The sequence below is a fragment of the Staurois parvus genome, unplaced genomic scaffold (assembly GCF_062004578.1).
Source record: "Staurois parvus isolate SC_StPar_1 unplaced genomic scaffold, SC_StPar_1.0 ptg000440l, whole genome shotgun sequence".
Lineage (NCBI taxonomy): Eukaryota > Metazoa > Chordata > Amphibia > Anura > Ranidae > Staurois > Staurois parvus.
The window spans coordinates 3,836,681-3,854,270 of NW_028318236.1; the positions used below are offsets into that span (position 1 = coordinate 3,836,681).

Sequence of the window (17,590 nt, forward strand, 5' to 3'; positions counted from 1 at the left end):
CAGTGTTAGCAGTAATTTTATAGCAAAAAACTGGTTTTCCTGTAAGTAAAAATTGTCAGAAAAGGCTTTGTCTCCAAGTGGTTAGAAGAGTGGGTGATGTGTGGCATAAGCTTTTAATGTTGGGTGTGAAATGCCAGGATAGTAGAAGCACCCCCTCCCCCCAATGACCCCTTTTTTGGGAAGTTGACACTCCAAGGTATTTGCTAAGGGGCATGGTGAGTTTTTTTACAGATCTCATTTGCTGCCACAATTTTATGGAAAATTAAGAAAAAATGAAAATGTATTTTTTCTTTTTCAAAACCCTTTGACAAAAATGATATCTGCAAAGTACTCACTGTGCCCCTTCTCAAATTCCTTTGTGGGGTGTCTACTTTCCAAAAAGGAGTCAATGGGGGGGGGGTTGCACTATCCTGACTTTTCAGGGCCTCCGAAACTGTGATAGGTAGTGAGGAAGTGATATGAGGAAATATGCCCTTTTAAAGCCTGAAGGTGGTCATTGGATTGTGGAGGCCTGTATGTGGCTAGGCTGCCAACATATCTCTCACATTTGGTATCCCCATACTCGGGAGAACGAGCAGAATGTGTTTTGGGGTGTTATTCCACATATAAGAAAAAATGAGGGGGGGTTGTAACAGTGCAAACACTGCAGGAAGTCCTGGGTAATATTAGTATGTGGTGATGGTGGTGGTTAAGGCTGTTATGACGAGCGTGGGAATCCATGTGGCACTGAGGGCAAGGCTTCCAAATAAGCTGTAGCAGGCTCTGTCGGTGAAAGGAGAGAAGCGTCTCTAAGTGCAATATGCCTCTTTATTAAAGTATATATGTAGGAACATTCACATAGGTAAGGTAATTGTAAGCATAAAAACCGTAGTTAACAGTGGGGTGGTATCCAGGGTGAAGAGCCATCATCTCTCTGCGGTATGGAGAGGTCAGCTTTCGGCTGGAGCAGCGTGGTGGCTGGAGGGGAACAGTGGTGAGGCCGGCGTGCACGTCCTCCCTCAGCCAGGTGGAACGCACGCTGGAGCGCAGTGGCGGCGTGGCCGTGATGACGCCAGATACCCAAGGTGCAGTGCGACGCGTTTCGGAGCATGCGCTGGCCGTGGAAGGTGGAAATGCGCTCCTTTTTCAAGCAGGGGGAGGTGGAAGGACAAGGATGAATATATAGGGAGCGCGGGACTAATTAATCAATTAACCAGTGGGAGGGAGAGAACACATCAATGAAAGAAGTGATTTGCCACTGTTGCAAGGTTAATGGTGGAAGAATTTTTCGTGACTTTCCACCATTCACCTTGCAACAGTATACCACCCCACTGTTAACTACAGTTTTTATGCTTACAATTACCTTACCTGTGTGAATGTTCCTACATATATACTTTAATAAAGAGGCATATTGCACTTAGAGGCACTTCTCTCCTTCTCTCTGTTATTCCACATATTGCCATGGCATGTGTGAGCAATATATAATTTAAGTGACAGCCTTGCGGTAAAGAAAAAAAAATTGCTATTTTCCAAAAATCTGTCTAAAAAAAAGAGAAAAAAAAATCTTCCGTGGATTAACATGCCTCTCAGCAAATTCCTTGCGGTGTGTACTTTCCAAAAAGGGGGCATTTGGGGGGTTTTTGTACTACCCTGGCATTTTAGCACCTCCAAGAAATATGATAGGCAGTTAGAAAGTAAAAGCTGCATAAATTCCAATATACACTCAAAAAAATTAAAGGAAGGCTTTTTAATCAGAGTATAGCTTCAAGTCATTTAAACTCCTGGGATATTGATCTGGTCTGCTAAGTAGCAGAGGGGGTTGTTAATCAGTTTCAGTTTCTTTGGTGTTGATGAAATGAACAGGTGCACTAGATGGGTAACAATGAGACGACCCCCAAAACAAGAATGGTTTTACAGGTGGAGGCCACTGACATTTTTTTCCCTACTCCATCTTTTCTGACTGTTTTTCACTAGTTTTGTATTTGGCTAGGGTCAGTGTCACTACCGGTAGCATGAGGCGATACAGTCCAACTCCTCCAGGATGGCACATCAATACATGCCATTGCCAGAAGGTTTGCTGTGTCTCCCAGCACAGTCACAAGACCACGGAGGAGATTCCAGGAGACAGCCAGTTACTCTAGGAGAGCTGGACAGGGCCATAGAAGGTCCTTAACCCAGAACTGATATCTGCTCCTTTGTGCAAGGAGGAACAGGATGAGCACTGCCAGAGCTCTACAAAATGACCTCCAGCAGGCCACTGGTGTGAATGTCTCTGACCAAACAATCAGAAACAGACTTCATGAGGATGGCCTGAGGGCCCGACATCCTCTAGTGAGCCCTGTACTCACTGCCCGGCACCATAGAGCCGACTGGCATTTGCCATTGAACACCAGAATTGGCAGGTCCACCACTGGCACCCTGTGCTTTTCACAGATGAGAGCAGGTTCACCCTGAGCACATGTGACAGACGTGAAAGGGTCTGGAGAAGCCGTGGAGAACGTTATGCTGCCTGTAACATGGTTCAGCATGACCGTTTTGGTGGTGGGGGAGGCATATCCATGGAGGGGCGCACAGACCTCTACAGGATAGACAATGGCACCCTGACTGCCATTAGGTATCGGGATGAAATTCTTGGACCCATTGTCAGACCCTACGCTGGTGCAGTGGGTCCTGGGTTCCTCCTGGTGCATGACAATGCCCGGACTCATGTGACGAGAGTATACAGGCAGTTCTTGGAGGATGAAGGAATTGATACCATTGAATGGCCCCCACGCTCGCCTAACCTAAATCCAATAGAACACCTCTGGGATATCATGTTTCAGTCCATCCGACACCGCCAGGTTGCACCTCAGACTGTCCAGGAGCTCAGTGATGCCCTGGTCCAGATCTGGGAGGAAATACCCCAGGACACCATCCGTCGTCTCATTAGGAGCATACAAGCACGTGGGGGCCATACAAACTACTGAGTACCATTTTGAGTTGCTGCAATTAAATTTCAGCAAAATGAACTAGCCTGCTGCATCATTTTTTCACTTTGATTTTCCGGGTGTCTTTAAATTCAGTCTTTGATCATTTTCATTTCCATCAAACGATGGGGCATCCTTACGTTCCTAACACATTACCCCGTCCAGATCAGTATAGATATCCAGCATGAGATTTTTCCCCATTGAGATCTGATGGGTTTTCAAAGTGTTCGTTTACTTTTTTTGAGCATATATACCAGTTTGTAAATGCTACAACTTTCACACAAACCAATTAATTTACACATATTGTGATTTATTTTATTTTTATTTTACCAAAGACTTATAGCAGAATACATTTTGGCCTAAGTGTATGACTAACTTTGAGTTAATTGTATTTTTTTATAACTGAAAGTAGAAAATATTGTTTATTTTAATTTTTTGGTCTTTTTCAATTATATCACAAAAAATAAAAAACCCAGTGGTGATAAAATGCCACCAAAAGAAAGCTCTATTTGTGTGAAAAAGGACATAAATTTAGTATGTGTACAGTGTTCCATGACCGTGCAATTACCAGTTGAAATAGCGCAGCAATGAATAGTAAAAATGGCCTGGCCATGAAGGGGGGGGGGGAATATTGTGGAGGGCAAGTGGTTAAACACAACAAAGCTACGTCCTTTTTCCTTTAGAAGGATGTAAACCGATACAAAACAACTTATTAATATAAAAAAAAAACCCAGATGTAAACTGAAGTGTAAACAAATGAAAACTGAATCAGTGGGTGCAGCACTTGCATGAAAGAATATCACAAAACAATGTATGTAAACATAAGCAGAAGGTGACTTAATAAAGTGCTTAATCAATAAATATATAAATAAACAACGTGACTCAACGTGTTCAATGATACTTGTCACTGCACGTGACACACAATGGTGCATACAGTAAAGTGCAAAACATATAATCCACGTATATAGTTAATTCATGTCACTGCGTCATGACTAATCATACATAGTGATATATGTGAGTATATAGTCCACAATATCCCAGTGGGTTAGGTGCATGGAAGATCACCAGGATCCTTAGAATCTGATAATATATTTAAAGGTGATGGTGTCCAAACTGGTAAAAGACTGCGCACTCACCAGATGCGCAATCAATGTGCGCATTTAAGAGATAACACTCTCAATGTTAACTGGAATTCCCTCTGGAATATGGTCTGGTCTGCTGCTGCTCCCTGCTCACTCAGCTGTCAGCCATGACTCTAACCTCGTTTCACGTGGCTCTGTGGGTAGTGGGAAGCTCACATAGAGCCCTTTTGTGTTTTCACTTGAACAAGAAGACTGTCATGATTCCTTAGCTCTGGGTTTGTTAAAGGCTCTTTGTTAGGCCCTGGGGCTTCCACTGCATCCAATGCCCACCTGGCCAACACTTCAGACATAGAAGACAAAACAAGTGTGTAAGATAACTTTACACACTTGTGTAAAGTGCTAAGGAATCATGACAGTCTTCTTGTTCAAGTGTATTCTTCTAAAAAAAAAATGGTTTTGTGCTCACTCTGATTGAACAGAGCTTACAATGTATTTATGCATTTCCCTGTAGGAAGACGACGATGACGACTCCGATGAAGACAGCGATGATGATACCGCCGCCCTCCTGGCAGAGCTGGAGAAGATCAAGAAGGAGCGAGCAGAGGAACAGGCTCGCAAGGTAAGGGCGAGGAGCTGGGAAATGAATTCCTGCGCTGATTGAGCTTATTCAGTGAAGAACAACAAAACTGATGACTTGTTTTTTTACACATCAATATTTTTTATTGCTTAGAATTTCTGTCCTGAAAATGTTTTACAACAAAAACATTTTCTAGTGTGTGCAGTATTTGTTCATGAAAATCATTCTTGGATCATGGCTTGTCATTGTGCATACCACTTCACTTCCCTGTGTTCCTGTCATCTTTCACCTCCTTTTCCTCATTGCTGTCATGTTGTACCTTCTGAAAATGACACTCAGCTGCTAAATGTTGAAGGGCAATGACTTTCCTTTGTGGGAAAATGGTTTTTATATGTAAATGTGTTTTTTTGTGGTCTGCCAAGAGGACAGAATGCCCAACTCAAAACAATCTGGTTCGTTACAGTGTCTTTTTTTTTTTTTTTCTCAAATCTTGTCTTGGTGAAACTTTGGTTTTCACTTTGCTGAGTTAATAAACCAGAAACTGTTGTATGAAAGCTGGACAAATGGATGATTAATATAGGCTGCATCTGTGGTGTCACTTGGGAGTCTTGGAGCCCTCCTGGCCACCAAGGCATTAAGGAATAATTCATTTCCAGCCACTGTCCTTAGATTTTCATTTACCTGTTGCCACCTGTGTAAGATATGTGCAGTGGCAAAAGGGTGAGCTGTAATGGCCATGTGCCACACATATGCTTCACTGGGCAGGTGATTGTGCTAAAAGCACATTCCCAGCATAGGGATCAATCTGACAACTCTCAATCCCTACTGAGTGGTCACATGATCGCCGATTCTTCCTGTCCCCAGGGCGTACAAACTCTTAAATGGACACTGGGGCTGGGTGGGAAGAAGCCAAACCTGGTGTGTTGGATTTGTGATGATGTGTGAAGACCTTCTTTTGGTCCTCTTAGCATTTTTTAATGATTTTGTTCTAGCATGCCTGTGGTAAGTGAGTGTACTTGGCAAGGTTTGTAAATTGTTGGGAAGATGTAAAAGTAGGTGGCGTTATAATGGACACAAGCAAGCTGGAATGAGCAGAAATGTTTACTAGGACACTGAAGCTTTGTAAGAAGTAGGCTGCTGTCTGAAATGTATCTTTGATTCCTGCAGTTTACATGTTAACCACTAGGGGGCAGCTTTAGCTAGATATACAGTGTTCAGCATAAATGAGTTACACCCCTTTTGAAAAGTAAGATTTTAATCAACATCTCAGTGAACACAAGAACAATTTCCAAAATTTTGACAAAACTGAGTTTTATAGAACATTTGTTTAGCTCATTACATGAAAGTAAGGTTATCAATATAACTTAAATTACAAAATCTTCACTTTTACTCAAATTAGTTGATGCAAAAATGAATACACCCCACAACAAAAACTACTACATCTAGTATTTTGTATGACCTCCATGATTTGTAAGGACAGCACAAAGTCTTCTAGGCATGGAATGAACAAGTTGGCGACATATTGCAACAACCATATTTTTCCATTCTTCAAGAACAACCTCTTTTAGAGCCTGGATGCTGGATGAAAAGTGATCAACTCGTCTCTTCAGAATTTCCCATACGTGTTCGATTGGGTTCAGATCATTAGACATACTTGGCTGCTAAATCACTTTCATCCTGTTCTTCTTCAGAAATGCAACAGTGGCCTTAGATGTGTGTTTTGGATCATTGTCATAATGGAAAAGTGCAGGACGACCAAGGGCATGGAGTGATGGTAGCATCTTCTCTTTCAATATAGAGCAGTAAATCTGTGAATTCATGATACCAGCAATGAAATGCAGTTCCCTGACACCAGCAGCACTCATGTAGCCCCACAGGAGGACACTGTCACCACCATGTTTCACTGTAGGCACCATGCATTTTTCTGTGTACTTCTCACCTTTATGACACCATACAGTTTTGAAGCCATTAGTTCCAAAAACATTAATCTTGGTCTCACCACTCCAGGTTACAGAGTCCTATTAGTCTTCTTTTTCAGCATAGGCCTTGGAAAATTCTAGGCAGGCTTTTTTGTACATGGACTTCAGGAGAGGCTTCCTTCGTTTACGACACCCATGCATGCCATTCCTCTGCACTGTATGCCACTTTGTGTCACGGGAAACAGTCCCCCCAGTTTGGCTTTCTGCTTCTTTAGCTAACTGCAGTGAACTTGTATGGTGATTTTCTTCAACCTTTCTCATCAGAAACCGCTTCTGCTGAGGTGTTAACATCTGTGGATGGCCTGGACGTCTCTGTAAGATGGTTGCAGTTCCATCTTTGTTAAATTTTTGTATCACTTTTGCTACAGTATTCTTTGCTGATCTCCTTGTAGCCTTCACCTTTCTTGTGTAAAGAAATGTATTTTCTTTCTCAGGCCTTGTGACATTTCTCTTCCATGTGGTGCCATTACTGACAGCATGAAATGGGAAGGGATTTTCTCTAAGTAACGTCTTTTTATAATCATCTGTCTGCTGGTCACCTGTTAATGAATGATTAGACTCACCTGTAGCTAAATTCTTGTTAATTAGAATTTTGTTGTCTAAAATTTAGCTTCGCTCTTAAGACTTTCATTGGGGTGTATTCATTTTTGCAACATGGCCTTGAACAAATTTGTTAGGGAAAAAGTTTTTTTGTGAGTGCAAATTAAGAAATCTTGTGTGTAATCAATGGCCCGCATTTGTGGGAGGATTTTGTAGTATAGTGTCCCCCAGAACATGTTTCTGAAAGGAAAGGAAAGGTTTTCTGACAGATCTGTTGGTCTGTACTCATTTATGCTGAGAGTGTGTATGTATATATGTATGTAACTATATATATATATATATATATATATATATATATATATTTAAAAATCTCTAATAAAAGTATTATTTTTTTGCCCCGATAATCCCAGCAGCACTGTGGTTCTTACATTTATGTTTTAGGGGCTGCCATACACCATTCACAGATGCAGGGAAGTTTAAAGTTAATTTTTTAAAAAACATGATTGATCAAATCTAAATAATATCTGGTTCTAATTTCTAATACTGTGCATTCATACAGCATTCAGACCCTGTTCACTTTTGTCAGTTTTGTCATGTACTACTACAGTTGCCATTCATTTTTTTTTTCTCATTAATCTACACTCTGTACCTCACAATGACAAAGGGAAAACTGAATTTTAGAAATGTCTGTGAATTTATAAAATAAACAAAAAAACTGAAATATCACATGTACTTAAGTGTTCAGGCAGTACTGTGTTGAAGCACCTTTGGCGGCAATTGCAGCCTCGAGTCTTTGGGTATGATGCGACAAGCTTTGGACACTTGGATTAGGGGATTTTCTGCCATTCTTTAAAAATCCTCTCAAGCGCAGTCAGGTTGGATGGGGACTGTTGGTGGACAGACATTTTAAGGTCTCTCCAGAGATGTTCAATAGGGTTCAATCAGTGCTCTGGCTGGGCCACTGTAGGGCATACACAGCATTGTCCCTAAGCCACCCCTGTGTTCCCTGGGCTGTGTGCATAGGATTGTTGTCATGTTGGAAGGTCAACCTTCAGCCCAGTCTGAGGTCCTGAATGCTGTGAAACAGGTTTTCATTGAGGATATCTCAGCACTTCGCTCTTTTCAGCTTTCCTTCAACCCTTACCAGTTTCCCAGTCCCTGCTGCTGGAAAACGCCCAAACAGCATGATGTTGCCACCACCATAATTCACTGTTGGGATGGTATTGGGCAGGTGATAAGTAGTTCCTGGTTGCCTTCCGGCACAACATTTAGAATTGAGGCCTAACAGCTCAATCCTAGTTTCATCAGACCAGAGAATCTTGTTACTCACAGTCTGAGAGTCCTTCAGGTGCTTTTTTGCAAACTCTAAGCAGGCTTTCAAATGTTTTGCTCTGAGAAAAGGCTTCTGTCTAACCTCTCTGCCATAAAGCCCAGATTGATGGAGGGCTGCAGTGATGGTTATCTTTCTGGAACTTTGCCTCATCTCCACACAGGATCTCTGGAGCTGTCAGAGTGACCATCAGGTTCTTGGTCACTTCTCTTACTAAGGCCCTTCTCTCCCAGTTGCTTAATTTGGGCAGGCGACCAGCTCTTGGAAGAGTCTTGGCTGTACCATTTGGAAATTATGGAGGCCACTCTGCTCTTGGAAACCTTCAGTGCAGCAGAAATGTTTTTGTAGTCTTGCAGTAATCCTGTCTGAGCTCTGCAGGCAGTTCTTTTGACCTCATGGCTTTTGTTCTGATACAGTATGCATTGTCAGCTGTGAGGCCTTATATAGAGAGGTGTGTGCCTTTCCAGATCATGTCCAATCAATAGAATTTACCACATGTGGACTCCAGTCAAGGTGTAGAAAGATCTCAGCAATGATCAAGAGAAATGGGAGGCACCTGAGCTAAGTTTCAAGTGTGGCTGCTAAGGGTCTAAATACTTATGCAAATTTGATATATCCATGTTTTGCAAATATTTCTAAAATTCTGTTTTATATTTGTCATTATGGGGTACTGACTGTAGAGTAATGAGAAAAAAATTAATCTAAAGAACTGTAGTACTAGGGTGCAACATAAAATTGAAAAATGTGAAGGGGTCTGAATACTTTATGAATGCACTGTATATCTATCTCAGCTAGAGACAAGAAAAAAGTCCTAATGTTTATCAGAAACATATTATTCCATTAACCTTTTCACATATGAACCCCCTACACGAATAAAATAGTCTGATACTTGGACAAGGGGCTATAGTGGTCATGAATAGGCCATTCCATATACGTAAAAGGCCAAATATTCATACACACAGAAGAAGCAGATGAGAAAACATTGAGGGATCATTTAAAACTTAATTGGGATGGGCTGGCGGTTGGCAAAAAAGTGAAGACACTAGGAAACGTTGCTTACTGTGCAGTCTTTGTAGGTGATCCCGCTGGCTCGACCCGTTACAAGGTATTTTAAAGTGATACTAAAATCTTGATTTTTTTTTTTTTTTTCTTTAAATAACAAACATGTCATTCTTACCTGCTCTGTGCAGTGGTTTTGCACAGAGCAGCCCGGATCCTCCACTTCTTGGGTCTCCTGCCGGTGCTCCTTGCCCCTCCCTACTGTATGGTGCCCCCATAGGAAGCAACTTGCTATGGGGGCACCGAAGCACGCTTGCTCCAGAGCCACAGCTTTGCGTATCCATTTACACACAGAGCCGCAGCTCGGCCCTGCCCCCTCTCTCTACTAATTGGCTCACTGGCTGTGATTGACAGCAGCTGGAGCCATTGGCCTCAGCCAATCAGGAGTGAGAGTCCCTGGAGAACCGGGGCTCTCGTGGACATCGCTGGATTGGGATGGGGCTCAGGTAAGTGTTTGGGGGGGCTACTACACAAAGAAGGTTTTTTACCCTTATGCATAGAATGTATGAAGCTAAAAAACCTTGAGCCTTTACAACCACTTTAAGGTTAACCTGTACTTAAAAAGTGAAGATTTGCTGTGATATTGGAGACATCTGGAAATGTTCATTGTGCTATCCTGAAAGATTTCTCCTGGAAACAGCAGTACACTCCTGTGCCTTTAAGCATTTTAGCAGTATATTTGCAGTGTGAGATCTAAGGCACTGCTGCCTCTGCTAGTCTAATGAGATGTGGAGCGAGAATTATTGACGTCACTCTGGCGCAGGTCACTGTTCTTTTTGCTGGAATGGAAACCCTACCGGAGGACCTGCAGAGCAAGATCTCCTTGCTACTGCTTCATTCATTCTGTGGATCTAGGTCTTCTGCACCTTTTTTTTTTTGCTGAATTATATTTGCCAACCGGTCATCAAGAGAGGCAGCTTTGACATGAGGAACCAAAGCCCCTCTTCTCTTCTAAGATGGCCTCCTCCACACAGAGACACATTGTGGAACCAGGAATGGTAAGGCAATAACAGAGCAAAGATCAGCTGCAGGAAGTCTACTGGTAATACTGGTAACTTTTGTATTGTGAGAGTATCTTCATTGGAAGGCTCATTGGTTTTATCATGCACACGCACCGTAGTGCAGAGCACTGCAGATGTTCGGTCCTGGCTTGATTGCGTGAAGTTGTAGAGGTGGAGGCTTCACCATCCTGCTACCCACCATCTGTAGACCAAAGCTGAGGCCTACTGGCAATCTGTGAACCACAGTTTGCGAACTAATTGGCTAGTACTTTCTCAGCTGCCAAATGCCTGCAAGATGAAAATTTGCCTTGTTTGGTTTTGTTTTATTAATGAACACTTCTTACCATTGTGTGCGTCTACACTGAAATCTAACCCCATACCTGGATATGAATAAGAATAATTTACAGGAGGGAATAATAGCATTTGATAAGACCAGGTTCACAATTGCGCATTGCGTGCGTTGTTACACCTTAGTGTCCATTTTGAATGGCGGTCTGTTGCATGTCTCCAGTCTGCAAACACAGCAGTCTTTGACCACATCCTGTAGCATCTCCAAAGTCTTCTACCATCTACTGTAGTACCTCTAATCTCTGTTTTGTATCAATACATACACTGACCATTATGTATGGGCATCTGGTAATGACAGGGGCCACGCTTTAGATGTCATATGTCAAGTATGTTTCCCACTAGTTCATGAGCTCTGATACTACAAATGACATAACTTCAGGTTGGCCTCCATAGTGCATTGTTCCATTGTAACCTGTTATTTAGGCAACGGCACATCACAGCTCAACAGACAGCACAGCAGCTTCTACTGATACTCCTAAGTATATGCAGAAAGCTGGGCACCTCTGTGGAAAATGGCCACATCTAATCTAAGACAGATAAATGTCCTCTAACACTGCAAGATGACCGCTAACATCTATGTGATTACTTAAAGGAATTAGAACAGAAAGCGGAAGAGGAGAGAATTCGAATGGAGAATATATTAAGTGGCAACCCTCTGCTGAACCTCACAGGCCCTGCACAGGCTCAAGCCAGTTTTAAAGTAAAGCGAAGGTAAATATTACATATGCAGTATTTTTAGTCTGTGTATATATTAGGAAGTATTTTAAGGGATTATCTTCTGTATTTTGTATCTGTTAAAGCTGGACTCCAGCCAAATAAAAGAACATAAGTATTTTTTTTTTAAATGTTTAAGAAAAAAGTTAAAGCATGGCTTCATAATGATGTCTATTTTTGTTTTTTTAAATAGCTCATTTGGGCCAAGCTTGCCCAAATAAACTATGTACTGCGTGAGCAATTGCGCTTGCTTGATGCGCTGTATTAACTGCCCTTAGCCTTAGCTACTTGGAGTACACAGTACTTCGTTCTGGCCATGAGATCGGAACTCCTTGCCCCACTTCTGAAACAATATTGTTAAAATAAAACGTTTAAATAAAACCTAAAAGTTCCTATGAAAGGCTGAGCATCGCTCAACCCAACTCTGTCTTGTTCCAGGAGTGTGACGGGAAGTTCGAGTCCCACTGCTGCAGCACCGCATTGTATAGTGTATGTAGCTGAGACTACATAGTGCGACTGTTGCAGTAAATAGTTCATTTGGGCCAGCTTGGCCCAGTCAAGCTATTTAAAGGGACAGTAAACGTAGTATTCGGCTTGAAATGTATTTTTACAGAGACTAGTGTAAGTACCCGAAATTGTCTTCATGCCTCCCTGCTGTAGTCCACTGCAGAACCGATAAAAAGATGGGCAGCACAAGGAGCCAATGTGCAGATGTAGGACAAAAGGAGAGAACAGGGTGATGACTTATCACTCTTCTGCTGCTCCATCATTGTCCAGTGAGCAAGCTGAAGGTGTGATATTAGCTGAACTGCAGTGTTACAGCAGTAGAGGTAAAAGACCTTGCTTCACTGTCAAATGGACAACCAGTTTATATATTGTTAGAAGGTATTTGATGATGTGGTTCTTAATGATTAGATACTTTTTTGTTTTACAAAACTACTATCTTCAGAGGCCCTGTTTACACTTGTCATTTTTATAGAAACATGCGTTTTCTTTCTCCGTTTGTTTCATGTGTGTTTTTATCTTTTTAACATTTTTTTTGTTTAAGCTTTTATTTGCTTCATGTATGTTTAAAGCCAAAGTGCCAAAATCACAAACGAGGGACGTAAATCCGCACAAGGGAGATAACTTATAGTCAGTGTGATGTCCCTTGTGCTGATTCCTCTTCTGAAAATCTTTCTCTGTCCTGGCCCCCAACCCCCTCTCTGCTGTAATCGTCTAGTACAGTGGGGGTTAATACAACTAAAGGGGCTGCCACAGACTCTCATCAAGAGAGCCTGACTTATGCTCCAAACTTCTCCAGTGATAGAGGATGGGCGGATGAATGATGGACCCACCTCCTCAACACATCCTGTTTTATCACATTTATTTTTTGTAATCGGCTGCAAGCGATGTTTTGTTAATTTATAGTTTTCCTAATTTAATAACTTGCTGCTCAGCCACAGTAGATCTACCGAGCGGCAGCTGCAGGCTCCGCAATGGAGATAAACGTTGCAAGCCTTCTTCCAGGTTTGGGGCGCACATTCACGCGCTCCCTGCTGACCCGCACTTTGTTTTTAGTATAAACACATAGGATTCTGTACACCAGGCAGCGATCTGGCTGTTTCTTGTCCCTGTAAAGCTTCAGGAAACCTAACAATTCTCCCTTGTAGTGAGGCTGTGCCTGCACTGCAAAGATTAACTGCTTGGTCTTAGAGACAGTGAAAGCACAATCCTATGATCCCCTGGCGGATAGCAATCCCCCTTGCTGTTCCTCAATGTCCTCACTTTAAGTGCAGGGCTATGAACCTTGTATCAGTCTTGATGACATCAGAGGACCTTAGACCACTGCAGCATGAGGGAGAAGAGGTTGAGGAAACTGGTTTAACAGTGCAGAGGAGCCTGCAAAGGATCATGTAAGTAAATCTGCTTTTTCTAATGTCCTAGACAGAAACAAGTAGGTAACCCTTAAGAGCTGGCACAAAACTGGAGTTCAGCTTACGATTTTTGTGTTCTTTATGTGATTGAAAAGAAAAATATACCCTCTCCGGCCATTTCATTAGGTACTCCTTGCTAGTACCGGGTTGGACCCCCTTTTGCCGTCAGAACTTCCTTAATTCTTTGTGGCATAGATTCAACAAGGTGTTGGAAACATTCCTCAGAGATTATGGTCCATATTGATGGCCTCATGCAGTTGCTGTAGATTTGTTGGTTGCACATCCACGATGTGAATCTCCCATTCCACCACATCCCAAAGGTGCTCTATTGGATTGAGATCTGGTGACTGTGGAGGCCATTGGAGTTCAGTGAACTCATTGTCATGTTCAAGAAACCAGTTTGAGATTATCTGAGCTTTGTGACATGGTGCATTATCCTGCTGGAAGGAGCCATCAGAAGATGGGTACACTATAGTTATAAAGGGATGGACATGGTCAGCAACAATACTCAGGTAGGCCGTGGTGTTTAAACAAAGCTCAGTTGGCACTAAGAGGTCCAAAGTGTGCCAAGAAAATCTCCCCCACACCATTACACCACCAGCAGCTCAAACCGTTACAAGGCAGGATGGATCCATGCTTTCATGTTGTCTACGCCAAATTCGGGCCCTACCATCTGAATGTTGCAGCTGAAATCGAGACTCATCAGACCAGGCAATGTTTTTCCAATCTTCTATTGTCTAATTTTGGTTAGCCTGTGCGAATTGTAGCCTCCATTTCTTGCTCTTAGCTGACAGTAGTGGTCTTCTGCTGCTGTAGTCCATCTGCTTCAAGGTCCAATTTGTTGTGCGTTCATAGATGGTATTCTGCATACCTTGATTGTAATGAGTAGTTATTTGAGTTACTGTTGCCTTTCTATCATTTGGAACCAGTCTGCCCATTCTACTCTGACCTCTGCCGATCACTGGATATTTTCTCTTTTTTGGACCATTCTGTGTAAGCTCTAGATATGGTTGGACATGAAAATCCCAGTAGATCAGCAGTTTTCGGAATACTCAGACCAACCCGTCTGTCACCAACAACCATGCAACGTTCAAAGCCATTTAAATCCCCTTTCTTCCCCATTCTGATACTTGGTTTAGACTTCAGCAAGTCGTCATCACCACATCTAGATGCCTAAATGCATTGAGTTCCTGCCATGTGATTTGGCTAATTAGCAATGTGTGTTACCAAGCTATTGAACAGGTGTACCTAATAAAGTGGGCAGTGAGTCTATGCTTTGTTCAGTACTAAAATAAGTTTGAAAGATTTTTAGGACCCTCCATTCTAGCACTATATTTTGCAGCTGTTTTCCAGAATACGCCTTTAGAATTGTATTGATTTTGCAGAGCTAGGCCTCGTTGACACTGGTGTACTACAGCGTACACCTATGTGAGGGTTGTGTTTACCCTCATGAGGATGTAGTTTTATGCATCCCTGTGCAGGCAGTTCCATTCATGTCAGTTGAGATGAATCGGCTCCACAGCTGCTGCTCCCAATTTGACAGTGACTGCGTTCAGGGCCGTTCATCCGCATGGATGTCAGATTGGGAGCAGCAGCTGTGTCCGTGCATCTGCTGCATGCCAACTGATGTGAATGGGACTGCTTGCACCCCATGCATCCCTGTGGGGGTAATCACGACCTTTCCACAAGTGTACACTGTAGTATGACTGTATGAACAAGGCCTTACAGTTGGCTCTTTGCAGATGCTATAATGTATCTTACCATGTGCTGTTGGCTTGTATAAATCTGTGTATTTATTAATCTGTAGTGCCGACTTCTCTCTGCCTGCAGGTGGGATGATGATGTGGTATTTAAGAACTGCGCAAAAGGAGTGGATGAAATGAAAAAAGACAAGAGATTTGTGAACGACACCCTACGTTCTGAGTTCCACAAGAAATTCATGGAGAAATACATCAAGTAGTACAGTTTTATGTGCTTCATCCAGAAGACTGAACATTTTAACTTATCATTTGAGGACATCATTTGGCTCTTTTACTGCTCCTGCATTCTTTCGGGAGTTACATCATCCAACTAAAATTGGCAAAATGCTCCATGCCCCTCTCGAAAACCACCCTCCTCCACCACCGGGTGTTCTTTTTTTTTCTCATTTTTTTGACCCTGTGTGAATAAACACCCATTATTTTTTTTTTTTTTTATTATTGTTATGATGCTGTTTTAAGTGTAGAAATATGCATTGTGTTATTAAAAGGATTACACTATGCTTACCTTTTTGCATTGTATGCTTTTAATCTGAACACGGCTTGCTTTTATTCAAGCAATCTTAAAGTGGAACTGCACTGCATCTGAGTACCACAAACTAAAAATGCTGTGTAATTCATTTTTAATATGCAAAACAAACTCCTCCATCCATCCATGTCTCCATGCTTTATTTTGCTGAGAAATCATTTTGAAAAACTACCTCCTGGCATTACTGGCAGTGGCCATCTTGAGTAAGGGCAGATGATTCATGTAGCAGTTACACCCTAGAATTCATCTGTCCTTAGCTCAGGCATTGACTGAGCTGAGAACCCTCCCTCCTCTCCTGGAGACTCCTGGGATATATGACATCATTTACCTAGGCATGGAAGCCAGGAAGTAAATTAAGGAATACAAAAAAAACTAAGTTAAAACAAGTAAATATGATATATTTTGCTGTCCATTTACTAATGCTAGCAGCATAAGGATTAGAAATAGTCCATGTTGATTGAGAGAGTGAGGTTCTGCTTTAAGCTGGCCATACATTAGTAGATTTTTCGATTGACTGTACAGAAATTGTTAGTATATTCGATCACTTAATAAATGTTGCTTGAAAATTCTTCACAATGTAGTTTGCCTTTAAGTTTAGATTTTGTAATTAATGGACTTTCCCAAATGAAAACACCACATACACTGTTAGAAATTAATTTGTTCAAGAAAAATTTTCCATCCTGCTCCTTTGAATTTTCTCATTCTTGTGGTGGAAAAAGGAGCACCGTTCATTGCACTAACCATTAGAAAATAGAACAAACATTCATAAGACATAACATTTTGAACAAAATTCTAGTAGAGTATGAGCAGCTTTACTGTTTATTAGCATTTCTTTGGCGTTGCTAGCTGCACAGGTTCAGGAGATTCTGTGAGTGAACGTGGAGCAGCAAGTCAGTCCTTGAAATGCTAACTAGGGGACATTGCTGCTGTGTAAAATCAGCTCATTGGTACACTTCACTGACAGTCTGTGGTCACAGATCTGCTTTTATTTCTGTTACAGGTTCAGAACTGTGAAGAAACGTGACTTTCTCTCATTCATTGAGCATTAGTTATAGTGCAGCCTACAGGAGGATTGTGCACACAAAAAGAACTGTAGCCCTGAGTACTAGCAATAGGTAGGTCCTACAGCCTTAAAGTGATTGTAAAGGTTTTTATTTTTAATTAAAATAATACAAATGTTATACTTACCTGCTCTGAGCAATAGTATTGCGATGGGGCCCCAAACCTCCTCTTCTGGGGTCCCCTAGTCCTCTCAGCTCCTCTTCTCAGTGTGCCACCATAGTAAGCTGTGTGCTCCTGGGTGTGCACCTCCTGAGCCAGGCTGTGTGCATCTATAGACACACACAATGTGGCTGAGCTCTATGGCTAAACTGCTGGAACACACTTGAAAGAAGTGCTTGCTCTTCATGGCCTTCAAGGGGCAACATGTTTTTGGACCCACTCGTTGCTATAATCTAGGACAGCCTTTCTCAGCCAGGGCGCCCAGGCACCCTTAGGTGCCTTGAGGTTTCTTCAGGGGTGCCTTGAAAAAATGTCTAAAAGTTGCCCAAAACTTGTATACAAGCCAGCGGGTGGAACAAGCCTGCCTTTTAGTTACTCAAAGCCACAGGTGTCATTGTGCACCATTACAACCTTCTAGCCATCAGCGTCCTGATAAGAAATGACATCAGTTAAGGAGCATGTCGGCTGCTTGCACAGCATCCTAGTTTGAGACTCCCCTGCCCCTTACCATCAGTGCTGGAATTACATTAGCTCAGTGATGGAAAAAACTGAGGAAGAGGAGAAACACTGGACTTACTAGTCAGTACCAGTG

The 17,590-nt window shown here is 42.2% G+C and overlaps 1 protein-coding gene across 1 annotated transcript in view; it reads left to right on the top strand.

Annotated features, from left to right (window-relative positions):
• Nucleotides 1–15,755, top strand: part of CWC15 (CWC15 spliceosome associated protein) — a 33,711-nt gene extending 17,956 nt beyond the window's left edge. Inside the window, exons 5-7 of the mRNA XM_089687940.1 lie at nucleotides 4,539–4,646; nucleotides 11,454–11,572; nucleotides 15,322–15,755. Coding sequence (XP_089544066.1) covers nucleotides 4,539–4,646; nucleotides 11,454–11,572; nucleotides 15,322–15,451 — 357 coding nt within the window. The 3' untranslated portion in view covers nucleotides 15,452–15,755. The remainder of the gene's footprint in view (nucleotides 1–4,538; nucleotides 4,647–11,453; nucleotides 11,573–15,321) is intronic.
• Nucleotides 15,756–17,590: the final 1,835 nt, after the last annotated feature.